Source organism: Gopherus evgoodei, chromosome 4 (assembly GCF_007399415.2).
Source record: "Gopherus evgoodei ecotype Sinaloan lineage chromosome 4, rGopEvg1_v1.p, whole genome shotgun sequence".
Classification (NCBI taxonomy): Eukaryota; Metazoa; Chordata; order Testudines; family Testudinidae; genus Gopherus; species Gopherus evgoodei.
In genome coordinates, this window is record NC_044325.1 from 30,768,853 (window position 1) to 30,783,307 (window position 14,455).

The window sequence follows — 14,455 nt, forward strand, 5'->3', positions numbered from 1 at the left end:
TAGTGGTACCCTAGAAATAAGAGACAGACAGACAATTATACTACTACCTTCTTAGCAGAAAACATTGTATTGGACATGTATTTTATTAATGAAAGCAATACTATGCTATGTAACACACCAAAACCATTTTTTATAAATTACCGTTTTTAAAGAAAAAAAAATCACAAAACAACAAGAGTTCTTTACTAAGTTAAACACCCACCATCATGTTTCCTAGAACAATACTATATTAACTTCATTTACCAAGAATCGTCCCCCTAAAATAAAAACAAGAACCCACAAAAACAAAAAACTTACGCTTCTTTTCAAATATTTTATCACTGATACTGGTAGACCTTCCCTCATTCTGCTGCTTCTCTTTTTCTAATTGTTCCTATTATGGAAACAATTTCATAAGAATGAGAATTTACACTCGACACAGGTTGAAGGCCTCCTGTAAATGAGCATGCTCCCAACCCACTAACCTACAAATTAATTTCTTCTCTCAGTTATTTGAACATAGTCCCCCTCTATCAATAACACTGTTGTGTGTTCACTAATGACTATTGGCTGGAACCCAGCAAAAACTCTGAATGATCTAGTGTGCTTTTACTGTAGTAGAGATCATAACAAAAGAGTAGGGTAACACAATGTAAAGTTGAATCAGGAAATTTGATCTTAATGTTCCCCTCCATGAAAAATGGTAATTAACTGTTGCTTATTATGTTGTTTTTTACAAGGTATTGTTTTCTTTTAAAAACACATTTCTTGAAACCAAACCAAACAAAACAAAATAATTCCACATACATGACTTTGCACAAGCTAAGTGCGAAGCTTTAAAGCATACCTGCTTTTGAATTAACCAAAGAGGAAGGGCTCTGAAAAATTTCTTAACAGATGAAAATTACTATTTATTCAGATTCTTACAACTCAAAAGCATCTTGATTTTTATTAAACTATTTAAAAAAGATGCTTATAGGCTGAGATCAAACAAGAGAAATGTTAGCCAGAAAGAGGAGAAGCTGTAACACAGAAATTGGGTGTTTAAAATGGAAATGCTATATCTATTGTGCAACGTGGCTACTATGATTCTAGACTACATACGGAATTTTAAAAGGTCTGGCTAATGAACAGCATGAAGATTCAATATCAACATAGATGGACAATATTTAAATCCAAACTGATATAACTGGAGTTAATAAACCTCTACTGAAAGCAAGGTATTTGAACCAAATATAATAATTTCTCATATTTTAGTAAACTCATTTTCATGTCTGTACTATTAGCTAGTTTTATAGCAGATAGTACACAAAATTATAGATATATGCATGAAATATCATTTCAGTCAAATTATTTCTATTAACTTCTTCAGTGTGCCTGGTGCTTTCCAAACAGAGTAAGCATGATCCTTCCCCCTCCAAGCTATGTAACATTAGCTTTGCTTTCCTGCACTACATCTCATAATACACACATCAACTGAACCTAGAAAGGTCTGTTTTTTCTTTGATTTAGAGTTCTAGTTATTATCCACACAAAAAAACTTCATTAAATCATGGTCAAGATTGTTCAAGTGTAGTTCCAATTAACTAAATAATTGAAATTAAGGAACTCACCAATTTATGCACCATTAACAACCAGATTAATTCATACTGATCAGATGTACTCAGACTCTGCATGCAACCACACATCGAACACATCAAGTTCCTCAAAACCATGCTCAAACACACAGCTTAACTCCAGCCTCAGTGAGACTGAGACATTTCACCATTATCTCATATTTTTACTATACTATTGTAGAATGTGTTACTTCTAATTAAAGTGTTCTGAGGCTGGAGTTAAGCTTCAGCAATTGGATACCTTTGAGGGGAGTGTGAGGCTCTGGCTTGGGGCCAGTTGGAAGTGCCAGGATATGCCTGGGGTAGTAATATGGGACTGCCAAGGTATGTTTCAGGTAAGACACTGCTGGACTCTGGCAGGGGACAACCAGGAGGCGTGGGAGTCTCAGTGGGGAGAGGTGCATCAGGGTGAGGACATACAAGTGTGGAGTCGTGGCAGTTGAGAGTCTGGGGCTCTGACAGAGGTAGATGCAGTCAGGAGCATGCAGCATAGCCCCACCAGGCCAAGGCCAAGCTAACATGAGCATGATATAAAGGGGAAACATGACAGGGGAGCTCGGGGAGTCTGAATTAATCCCAGTCCACAAGCACCCAAGCCCAAGCCAGTTCCTACTTCCCTGTTACAAATGTGAGAAATCTGGGTAGAGGTGGGCAGCAGGACTGAACTGAGTATAGAACTGCAAAGCAGGGGTGGGAAGGCAGCTCAGAAATTAGTTGGATAAGCTCCTTAGACATTCCTGCCCACGTACTGATCCAATCTCACCCCTTGACTGAGCTCACAAGATAGCCTTGCTACCTAGATCTGGCTGGAGCTTGAGATCAGCAGAGGAAGTTGAGCAAGCCAGAGAGGCTGCCAAAGGTGTTAGTGAGTGGAGCTTGAGCTGGGGATGCCAGTGCCCAGCACAAGAGGCTCAGTGGTGTCTGCAGAGAACAAAGAGAGTCAGGTATGAGGGCTCTGCAGCAGTGTTGGAAGGACAAGGTAGTATTTCCAGGTCAGTGTTGAACCTGTGATGGCTCGTTTGAGAGGAGTCCTGCCACTGTGAACAAGAGGTGGTGTGCTAAAGCACGCAATCCTCCTCCAAAACCTATCAGGCCCTCAGCTCTCACACACCAGACAGGTCAGGGAGCAACTGGCACCTGCCTACATTGCAATTAAAAACCCACAGCTTACCCAAGCCAGCTAACTCAGGCTTGCGAGGCTCAGGTTAAAGGGCTGTTGAAATTGCAGTGTAGGCTTCCGTGCTTGGGCTGGAGCCAGGGGACTACGACTCTGTGAGGTGGGAGGATCCAAGAGCCTGGGCTGCAGCTTAAGTCCAAACATCTACACTGAAGTGACACAGCCCTGCAGCCTGAGCCCCACGGGCCAGCTGTGGGTTTTTATTTGCTGTATAGACATACCCTCATTGCAGTATAGGCATACAGAGAGCTCACTGGCAGGAGTGTGAGCATCTAGGGATATGGTAGACTACCCGGGGGAGTGCCAGCTGCAGAGTTCTGCCAGGCTTACAGCTCCAGTGAACCACAGTAGATTCAGAAACCAGAGCGGCAGGGAAGCAATAGCATTTATCTGCTTTCGTTTTCAACACTGAGCGACTCCTGAGTGCCTACCAGCCCCTTGTGCTCCATGCAACCCACACTGAGCCTCCCCTTGCTGGGCTGCAGCTGTCACTGGCTCCAACCCCTTCTTTCTTATTAAGACAGCCTACAGCAGATACACAGCCTCCTTTGGCTTTCTTGGCCCACAAGAAAAGTTATGACATTAGCTTTTTTGCATACTGAAGCTGAGTGCGAATTTTGAAGTATTTAGATCATTACATTACAAAAGTCTGCCAAAACACGAGGATCTCTTGAAAACTTTCATCAAGAAGTGTTGTTAAAGCACTTAAAATTTTTTAATCTACCGGTCTTTCAAGTGTGGAATTTCTCAAAAATTCAGTGTTCTGACACTGTGTAATATAGGTAATAATTAGAGGGAGGTTTATGTTGTTTTTAGGGATTTAACCCTACTTTACAATGGAAAAGGAAATTACATAGACCCCCGATTACCTCCATAATACACACTTCACCACACCCATACCCTGGAATCACCTTCCCAACAGCATACATTAATATTTAGCTTTAAGCTATGAAACTATGGCTGGCATATTATATTAAAAAACATACCATTTCCAACAGGAGCTGTTCTTCTCTTTCTTTCTCTTGATCCAACAAATCATTTTCATAAAACCTTTTCTGAAACTGATTAAAGTTTAAACAAAAACAAAACAGTCATAGAAATAATCATATATCATGCCATACATTTTTAACTCTCACTCGCAAGTGTAAAAGTTGGAAGGAACTTACAGCATCCATAGAGATTTCCATTCTGTCCAATTCTAACACTGTCTATAAAAAAAAGAAGTTAAAATAATATTTTTACCCTACGCTGTCCAATAACTCCAAGAACATGCTAAGTTTTAGCTAAAAGGGAAATGTGTCATGGTAGGAAAGCTTAAAATACTGACATTCAATACCTTCATAGAATCATAGAAGATTAGGGTTGGAAGAGACCTCAGGAAGTCATCTAGTCCAACCCCCTGATCAAAGCAGGCCCAACCCCAACTCAATCATCCCAGCCAGGGCTTTGTCAAGCCAGGCCTTAAAAACCTCTAAGGATGGAGAGTCTACCACCTCCCTAGGTAACCCATTCCAGTGCTTCACTACCCTCCTAGTGAAATAATTTTTCCTAATATCCAACCTAGACCTCCACCATTGCAACTTGAAAACATTACTCTTTGTTCTGTCATCTGCACCACTGAGAACAGCCTAGTTCCATCCTCTCTGGAACTCCCCTTCAGGTAGTTGAAGATTGCTATCAAATCCCCCCTCACTCTTCTCTTCTGCAGATTAAATAAGTCCACTTCCCACAGTCTCTCCTCACAAGTCATGTGCCCCAGCCCCCTAATCATTTTCATTGCCCTCTGCCGGACTCTCTCCAACTGGTAAACTCCTTTGTGTAGTGGGGGAGCAAAACTGAATGCAATACTCCAGATGTGGCCTCACCAGTGCCGAACAGAGGGGAATAATCACTTCCCTTGATCTGCTGGCAATGCTCCTACTAATGCAGCCCAGTATGTCGTTGGCCTTCTTGGCAACAAGGGCACACTATTGACTCATATCCTGTTTCTTGTCCACTGTAATCCCCAGGTCCTTTTCTGCAGAACTGCCATTTAGCCAGTTGGTCCACAGCCTGTGGCAGTGCATGAGATTCTTCCATCCTAAGTGCAGGACCCTGCACTTGTCCTTGTTGAACCTCATCAGATTTCTTTTGGCCCAATCCTCCAATTGGTCTAGGTCACTCTGGACCTATCCCTACTGTCCAGCATATCTACCCACAGTTTAGTGTCATCTGCGAACTTGCTGAGGGTGCAATCCATCCCATCATCCAGATCATTAATAAAGATGTTGAAAACCAGCCCCAGGACTGACCCCTGGGGCACTCCACTTGATACTTGTTGCCAGCTAGATATTGAGCCGTTGATCACCACCCAATGATTTAGCCAGCTGTCTATCCACCTTAAAGTCAATTCATCCAATAAATACTTTTTTAACTTGCTGGCAAGAATACTATGGGAGACCGTAATAAATGCTTTGCTAAAGTCAAAGTATATCAAGTCCACTGCTTTCCCCATATTCACAGAGCCAGTTATCTCATCAGAGAAGGCAATCAGGTTGGTCAGGCATGACTTGCCTTGGTGAATCCATGCTGACTGTTCCTGATCACCATCCTCTACTCCAAGTGCTTCAAAATGGATTCCTTGAAAACCTGCTCCATGATTTTTCCAGGGACTGAGGTGAGACTGTAGTTCCCTGGATTCTCCTTTTTCCCTTTTTTAAAGATGGGCACTATATTTTCCTTTTTCCAAACATCCAGGACCTCCCCCAATTGTCATGAGTTTTCAAGGATAATTGCCAATGGTTCTGCAATCACATCAGCTAACTCCCTCAGCACCCTCAGATGCATTAGATCCGAACTCATGGACTTGTGCATATCCAGCTTTTTCAAATAGTCCTTAACCTGTTCTTTCACCACTGAGGGCTGCTCACCTCCTCCTCATACTGAGCTGCCCAGTGCAGCAGTCTGGGAGCTGACCTTGTCTGTGAAGACCAAGGCCAAAAAAGCATTGAATACTTCAGCTTTTTCCACATCATCTGCCATTAGGCTGGCCTCTCCCATTCAGTAAGGGTCCCACATTTTCCCTGACCTTCTTCTTGTTGCTAACATACCTTAATAGGGGTAAGAATTTTTTTAAAACTGAAGAAACATTATTGTATTGTTGAGAACATAATAATGACCATACTGGGTCAGAACAATGGTCTATATCCTGTATCCTGTTTTCTGACAGCGGCCAGTGCCAGACACTTCAGAGGGAATAAACAGAATGAGGTAACTATTGAGTGATCCATGTTGTTCAGTCTCAGCTTCTGGAAGATACATGTTTAGGGAAACCCAGAGCATGGATTTGTGTGCCTAACCGTCTTGGCTAATAGCCAAGTTGATGGACCCATAGTTGATGTACCCATCCTCCATGAGTTTATATAACAACCCATATGCTGAGAAGTTAATGTTGCAATCAGAAAATATTCATAGAGGTCTGTTTTTTCACCAAATCCCACTCTGATTCACAAAGGAAGGGCTAAATTGTGCCATTTATGTATGATCTAAAGTTAGCTGCACTGTGCTAAAGAGCACAAGAGTAATGCGGACACTGTCAATATCTCTTGGGGCTTCCCTGTTAAACTAGGAGTGGGGGAGAGGTAAAGTAATTTGTGATGACCCCAGCCTTTTACAGGATGTAGCATACTCATTCTGCTGGATGACCTATATGAGGAAGCAAAGCTATATTTAATCTATACCCCACTCACACACTCTTAGAGGGAAACAGCCAGCATGCACCCATAATGACTGCAATCCAGGTAGTCCTAAACTGGCTGCACTGGGAGAAGAGGGCATTTTTACTTCCTACCTCTTTCCTGAGTGGCTGTGTTGGGAATAAGTACAATCTAGCATCTTGTCACTAAAGAATAGAAACAATAGCAAAACATTTATACCTCAAGGATTCTTGCTCATTTTTACCCATGTGAACGTTTCTTCCCATACCTGTATTCATACTGCTACCCTTGGAGCAGGCTGAGACAATCACTAAACAAGAAAGCCTGACTCACAGTGTCAAGCAGTTAACTGTATTTTAAGAAACCAAGAAAATATCTCTTTGTCTTAAATTCAGCAGAATATATCTTTCAATCTGACATTTTCTTTGATTCCAATTGTTCAAACTGACAAAAAGGATAACAGAGTCCTTGACCTCCTATCCCAACCTCAAGAGCAAAGACTGAAGCCAGGAAAACAATTGTCTTAATTTGCAGTGACAGCTGCAACATAAAATGTTCGTTGATTAGAAAAATACTTACTCGTTTTACAATAGTCAACACATCTTTATCTTTTTCCTGACACAGAAGTTTTCTTATACACAACTCTAACTGCTGAAGTAAATGTTTGTCTGTGGGGACCTTCAGGGTAGATTTCACTTTTGGCAACAAATAGCAAAGCTTCATTCTGTAAGAAAAGGAATTCATATTTAACTTCTAATGCAGATAGTGAGCAAATACTTGGTTCCATTGTTTAATAAAAGCAGTAGCCAATTTGACTCCACTTCATATCTGCTTTTATTTTCCAGCCTAACTCTAAACTTGATTTTTATGAAGTCCTTTGACTAGGTAAGAATGAAAAGCAAAGCTGAAAAATGTGAAAAGCAACACTTAAAATGTAAGTTATTTCCAGTCCCAGTTCTAAGTGACTTCAGAGCCGGAGTCCTATTTTAAAAAAAGTGACTTAGGGACAGATTTTAAAAAGTATTTAGGCACTTAAAGGTCTAGATAGGTGCCTGGTGGGATTCTCAAAAGCATGCAGGCGCTGAACTCCCTTAAGTGTCTGGTTCTTTGGCATGTAGAAGCGTGAGTCTCATTGAAAGTCCATGAGATTTAGGCTTCTAAGTGCCTAAGTCCCTTTTGAAAATGGGACTTTAGACACTTTTTGAAAGGTTACTCTTGGTCTCTGGTCTTCCAGGCTACTGCAGGAGAGGAAGTGCTCTGTATTGTGACACTGCTAGATGATTTAGTCTGAACAAACTCTCCCTAACTTGAAGATTGATGATCACATGAAAGGGCCTACAGAGTGGAGGTAAGGCTAAGGGGGAGGAGAACCTCTAAAGAGTTCAGGGTAATTCTGGATGGGAAAATGAAATGTGGCTGCACTTCTGACTCCTAGCAGTTTTGCAGGTGCTCACACAGAAATGGTAAAGTTGTGACTGCCTGATACATTATCACTGAACATTCAAAATTCTATAAAGTATTTAATAGGCTTTCCAGTATTGTTCTCCATAATGGCTTACTATGCTGCATGAAACTGTTAATATATTTCTAAAATAATTAAGCTCAATTTTACACAGTAGAAAATGCCTGCAGAGACTCTTTAAAGAAAGAGTTTTATTGTAATGGAACCATATACACAAAGCTGTACCTTGTCAGCTATGAAACTAAATTTTCAAGGCCATTTTCTCAAAACAGCAAATTTAATATTTTTCAGTTTTCTTCAATGATTCTCTGATTTCATAATATAAATTCAGTTTGATTAAAGAAATAAATATAAATACAGGAAGCAAAATGTCCTTATTTTCAAACAGCTCTTCAGATATAGAAAACTAACATATTTACAACCCTCAAAACATTTTCTATAATGCCATCAGTACAAAAATGTGGAATCTGAAACACTGTGTATGTACTGAAATACGAGAGTAGAAATATAAAAAATGCCGTATCAGATCTGGTCAATGGGCAATCTGGTCTAGTATTCTGGCTCTGGGAATGGCCAGTGCCAGATGTTTGAGAGAAAGTTAAAATAAACCCCAAGAAGAAAATTATGGATTAAGATGTCCACAGAGGAAGTTTTTACTTAACCCCACTAGTAGCTGATTTATGCCAGGATATATGAGGTTTTAAATCACTATTTATTTTTAGCATACTGATACAACTGTTGATGCTCTCAATATCCATATTCATTTCTGTGAATCCTGTTAAGCTTTTGGCCATGCTGATAACTTGTGACAATGGCTACTGATGCATTCTGTAAAACGTATTTCCTTTTTATCAGTGGTAAATCTGTTGCATTTTAATTCCACTGAATATCCACTTGTTCCTGTATTAGTGGGAAGAGTAACCAGAAGTTCCACTACCTTCACTACACCATTCTCATACAAAAACTATATTAAAAGAATATTAAGGTTGCAAAGTGAAATACTCTAAAGTTTGGACATGACAAAGATAAGGCTGTTTGTGCAACCTTAACTGTGCCCTCTTTTGCACATACATTCGGAGTTAGTATTTTTTCAAATGAGAGTGTTTTTACATGATCACCGTTTCTCAAATATACAATATATCAGAATAATATAATTTTTACATAACCCTAGGTACACATGTGTAGAACTTTATACATAATGTAAAAAAATAATATGCCCAACATTCAAAGAGAAATTATTTCACGTTTAATATTTAGGTTTTATTTTTATATTCCAATGGATTATAGAATGTGTCTTTTTTAAAACAAAAGCTGTATTTGTCATCAATAAATTTTATCTGCCGTTCTGCTGACACTTAACTTTGTTAACTCCTTCTGAGGTTCCTCACAGTCTTCTCGTCTTGATTAACTTAAATAACTTTGTGATTGACACAAATTTCACTACTGCACTGTTCAGTTCTCTTTCAGATCATTAACAAAAGTATTAAACAATAAAGATCCATGCATAGAACCTGCAGCCACCCCACAGTGAATCTTTTATGTTGAAAATTTATAATTTATTCCTATTTTTTTCTGTCCTAGACATTTTCTATTTTGAATCAGTACTTTAGCCTTCATATTATGACAACTGAGGTCTGATCTGAAGTTCAATTAATTCAATGGGAGAGACTCCCATTCATTTTAATGGGTCTTGAATCAGGCATCTAATTTCTTTAATAGACCTATAAAGTTCTTTGTAAAAGTACAAATAAATGATAACATATGGTCCTCCTCTAACCACTATTATGTTAACATGCTGTAGTAGATTAATAGGCAAGATTTAACTTTATAAAAACTATGGTTTTGCGTCCTATCATACCATGTTCTTCTGGATGTTTTATAATCCTCTTTTTCTTTTAAACGATCATAGAAAATCTTAGCCCTGTTACTCAACTTATTTAAAGAAGCCATTTAATATTATATTAATATACACCATGAAATGAATAGGGTTGTTTTTTTTCATATAAGATTTCATACAATTGGTACAATACCTCACATTTGCTACTGGATCGTGGGTAAGCTCAAGCACAGGTAGAAAGAAATATTTACAGAAGAATGATTTGGAAAACAGTTCCATAATGAATTCACAGGTGTCTAAAAAACGAAGTCTGTTCCAGTAACTTTTTCCTTGGCCCAGCTCTGGAAAATAAACCCCAGAAAGGTTATCTGTAAAGTTTTCAGATTGAAACAGATCAAGTCTCAAAGATTAGCCTGAGATAGAAAGTGATTTTAAGGGCTGTGTTGGGGTCAATAAACTCACAAACCCCAGCACTCACTCTCTGGTTGAAATCCTGACCCCACTGAAGACAGTGCAGTTTTGCCACTGATTTCAACGGGGGCCAGGATTTCATCCTCTGTGTTTGATTAGTCCACTGAAACGTCAGAACTACCAAGTGACACAGCTGGTACATGGAACAGAAACTCATGCATTTCACGCCACATATCAGGAGCATGAAGCTAGAGTTGTGTAAATACTAAGGATCATTAATGAGGGTTTTTCATCCTTCTATGTAATTTTTGAGGAACTATGGTACAGATCAGTAGGTCAAACTTGTCAGCTGCTTTTAAATTATTTAAATCCTCTATAAATTATTCATTTTTCAGAAAACGTATCATTCAGCACTTTTTAAAATGCAGCCTCTAGAAAAACTGTGCTTTGTATAACACAGCACCTTTAACTAAAAATATTGAATTCCAGCAGTGTGCTTTACTGGATTTTTCAGCATATCGTAAATTTCCTGCATAGACTCTTCCTGCTGAGTACTTTGCATAGCTGTGGTACATATTCACACGTGTTATCTGATGACACTGTGGGCCAGACTGGTAGTCTCATATGTCTTCTGAATATGGTTACAGAGTACAACCCTAAACACCATCTCCTTTTCATTTACCAGAATTAATTTGCTTCTCATAAAGTAATTAAGAAAAAATTACTGCTTACGTTCAATCAATTTCTGAATGACTTCATGCCTCTGTTCTTGTTTGCGATTATAGCGTAAATAAACACAGAGAGTTCGTGCAGCTGCTTTTTGGACAGGGAGAACATTCTTAAAAGAAACAGGAAATAGAGTTAAACATCTAAAGGCATGTATAGGTACTTCTGGACACACTATCAACCACAACAGAAAAAAGGACAACGCTTCATCAGGTTCCTTCTGAAAGTGTGATATTTTGGAATGTGGTTTTATTTTCCTTTTTTCCCCTTGCAATATATTCTACATTAAAGTTACCAGATATTACATTTCAAGTTGAAATGCTTTTTAATATCTACTCAGATCAAGTATTTTTACAAATAGACTCCATTAATATTTAATTAAACCTCTTCTTTAATTCAAATAATTGTCACTTTTCAGACTGATAACAGCCAAACAATAACTTATAGGCATAGCTGGTTGAAAAAATTTGGCTCTATAAAATTTAGGAACAAACTCAGATGGTTAAAAAAGTCTGAATGTTTAACACTGAACCTGTATTGTGCTCTAGGTGCATGTAGACAATAACTTACTGTATATTGCATTTTGATTTCAGTTTTTGTGGGTCTGCATGGCTCCTGATGTATATAGTATTTACAGACCTACAATTTTGGCCCATGATTAAGGAAAAGATTTTGTCATGGTTATTGTTAGTAAAAGTCATGGACAGGTCACAGGCAATAAACAAAAATTCATGGAAGCCGTGACCTGTCTGTGACTTTTGCTGCTGCAGCTCTATGGTTTCCCCTGCCACTGTGGTAGCTGGGAGCTGTGGGGATCCCCTCCACTTGTGGCAGATGGAAGTTTCAGGATGGGGGGCCCTCTGCCCAGGGCAGCTAGGAGCTGCAGGATGACCATATTTCCCAAAGAAAAAATGGGACACCTTCAGCCACTCACCTGAGGCATCCCCCACTCCCCACACGAGGCTGTCTCCTGTTGCTGGAACTCTGAGGAGGGCCCCCTCAGGAGTCTGTCACCTGTGCTGGAACCTTGCAGCACCCCTCCCGCCCAGTTACCTGTTGCCGCTGTCGGCCTGTCACTGGAACCCTGTCAAGAACCCACTGGTTGCCAGCTCCAGAGTGCCACAGCCCCTGAGGCTGAAGCAGAGAATGTCATGGAGATCTCTGGAAGTCAGGGATTTCGTGACTTCCATGACCTCTGTGACATAAATGTAGTCTTATCCATGATCCAAAAAAGCACTTAAGCATGTTTAATTCTATCCTTTTCAAGTAAAGCACTCAGGCACGTGCTTAACTTTAAGATGCACAAAAAAGAATCATGAAAAGTGATAGCTTTCTGCAGAAAAAAAAATGATTTTTTTTTGTTAAAAAAAAATTCTTAAAACCAAAACATTTTCAGCCCAAATCCAAAATATCTGGATTCGGATATGATACTGCAATACCTCATGGGAGCTGTAGTTCAGTTGCCTCATGTCCTCATTCTCCTCTTGTGGCTGAGCTCCCCAGCTGGACTTCATAATCCATGATACATCATGGCTGTGGTACTCCCATAATGTACTGCCTTCTCTCACCAAGACGGAAGACAATGGTGCATAATAGGATATGTAGTCCGACCAAGGAGCCTGGACAGGAGAGGAGACTGGGAGCATGAAGCAACTGAACTACAGCTCTCATGAAGCAGCACAGTAGCATACCAAACTGAAATATTTTGGTTATTGGGTGAAAACTAAAAATATTTTGCTTTTCTTGCATTCATTTTCCGACAACCAATGTTTACGGGTCAGTTTTTTATACAGTTACCAAATATTCACATTGAAGTAGGTCATGCCACTGCAAAAAGTTTACCATTCATATTTTATTCATATGTCCCAGTGTGTGAAAATAATAAAGATCTCCCACATCCTTTTATTTTAAAAATATATTAGTTTTAACTAAAATAATTTAACCGTCATGCACATTTTGTCTCCTATTATTGCTAGTAAGCAATATGAGGCCTGATTTACCATTGCATTACTCCACAGAAATCACTAGCATATCACTGGTGTAAAACTGGAGTAACGCAATGGTGAATTGGGCTCATCAATTTTGACCTTTTATTTATATAGTTTACTCACTTTCTCTCTCTCTTCATCCCTTTTTTTGTGTTTAAGCTCCTAAGTATAGGAACTGAACTTTCTACTGTTTTGGGAAATCACTTAGCACACTATTGGTGCTACCAAAAATAAACAACAACTGCTGCTCTTTTACAGTACTCTTCCTCCATGGAATTAAATGTCACATAAGAAAGAGTGTAATAGAAAGGAAGCTAAAGGATCAAGCAAAAGAGTCATTTTTCAGAGGAGAAAATTTTGATTCACAAAAAAACATTGAGAATCAGCAATGGCATTGGAAGGGAAATCCAGAAAAGAATACATGACAATTTCATGAAATGTTAATTAAATCCAACTTTTCCTATGAAAGGTGTGTTGGAGGGAGGGGAGATTCTTTGAGCATTTTCTTAGTCTTATGTGATAAAACTGGTGAATAACCTAACTTTGTTCTATAGAAGATAATATAATAAATACTAATTTTAAATAAGATAAATAGTACATAAAAGTATTATTTATATTGCATTAGTCATTCTAAAGCCTCAGAAACAAATACGAAAACAATAGAAGAGAGATAGAGAGAGCTTGGGGCTCACATTTGTCATAATGATTGTCAACATTCTGTGCAAAAAACGATAATAAATCTGATCACTTGATATGATATGGGGCAGGCACGCATATTTTTGTAGTAACTTCTCATGAGTTCTCCATTTTAAAGAAGTTGCTGCTCTCTGTTCCGCAGTCGTTAGTGCCGGAATCAAGTCAGGGACAGTCAATAACTAAAAATATAAAATAAAAACATTAAAAATTTAAAAACTCAAGTCGTTATGACAAAGTATTAATTGAAGCCTAAAATTATGTTAATTTAGAAATCTGCAAGACTGATTTGTTCCTATTTTAAGATGATAGCCTGTGGTTTTGCACATGCAAAATCCATTCATCCAATCATGCTGTTGTATAGCCCCACAGCAATGGACAAGCTGATCACCTCGCTACATTAATAAATTTGTACTCACAGCATGCCCATGAGATAGGGCAGTATCATCCCCATTTTACAGATGGGAAAATGGAGGCATTTGCCCATGATCACACAGGGAGTACATGGCAGAGCTGGGAGTAGAACCCGGGTTTCCCACGTACTTGTTCAGTACCCTAATCACAAGGCCATCATTCCTCCTAAAAGGATTAACTGTCTGAAAGGGCAGTTCTACGCGAAGTTACCCAGATGTGCATACAAATCACTATTAGACATATGCAACTACTTTGACTATGAAACCATAAAGATGCAATTGCACAACTTAGATGCAACTTAGCAACTATGTTTGAAAATCTGATCCCTTTTGGAAACTTTGTGGTTATTTATTCAGACAGAAGGCATATGTAAACTGAAAATTTTTGCATTGTATAAATGTTACATATCTATATAATTATCTCTCTCTCTTGATATGTATATAAACAAACAAACAAA

The 14,455-nt window shown here is 38.9% G+C and overlaps 1 protein-coding gene across 3 annotated transcripts in view; it reads right to left on the reverse strand.

The window, feature by feature from the left end:
* Positions 1-14,455, reverse strand: part of PPP4R4 (protein phosphatase 4 regulatory subunit 4) — a 115,795-nt gene that overhangs the window by 19,421 nt on the left and 81,919 nt on the right. For all 3 annotated transcript variants that reach the window (XM_030558847.1, XM_030558850.1, XM_030558848.1), the window contains 7 exons: positions 13,584-13,766; positions 10,910-11,015; positions 9,960-10,107; positions 7,047-7,191; positions 3,939-3,980; positions 3,759-3,833; positions 298-373 (listed from right to left, as the gene is read on the reverse strand). In XM_030558847.1, coding sequence (XP_030414707.1) covers positions 298-373; positions 3,759-3,833; positions 3,939-3,980; positions 7,047-7,191; positions 9,960-10,107; positions 10,910-11,015; positions 13,584-13,766 — 775 coding nt within the window. The remainder of the gene's footprint in view (positions 1-297; positions 374-3,758; positions 3,834-3,938; positions 3,981-7,046; positions 7,192-9,959; positions 10,108-10,909; positions 11,016-13,583; positions 13,767-14,455) is intronic.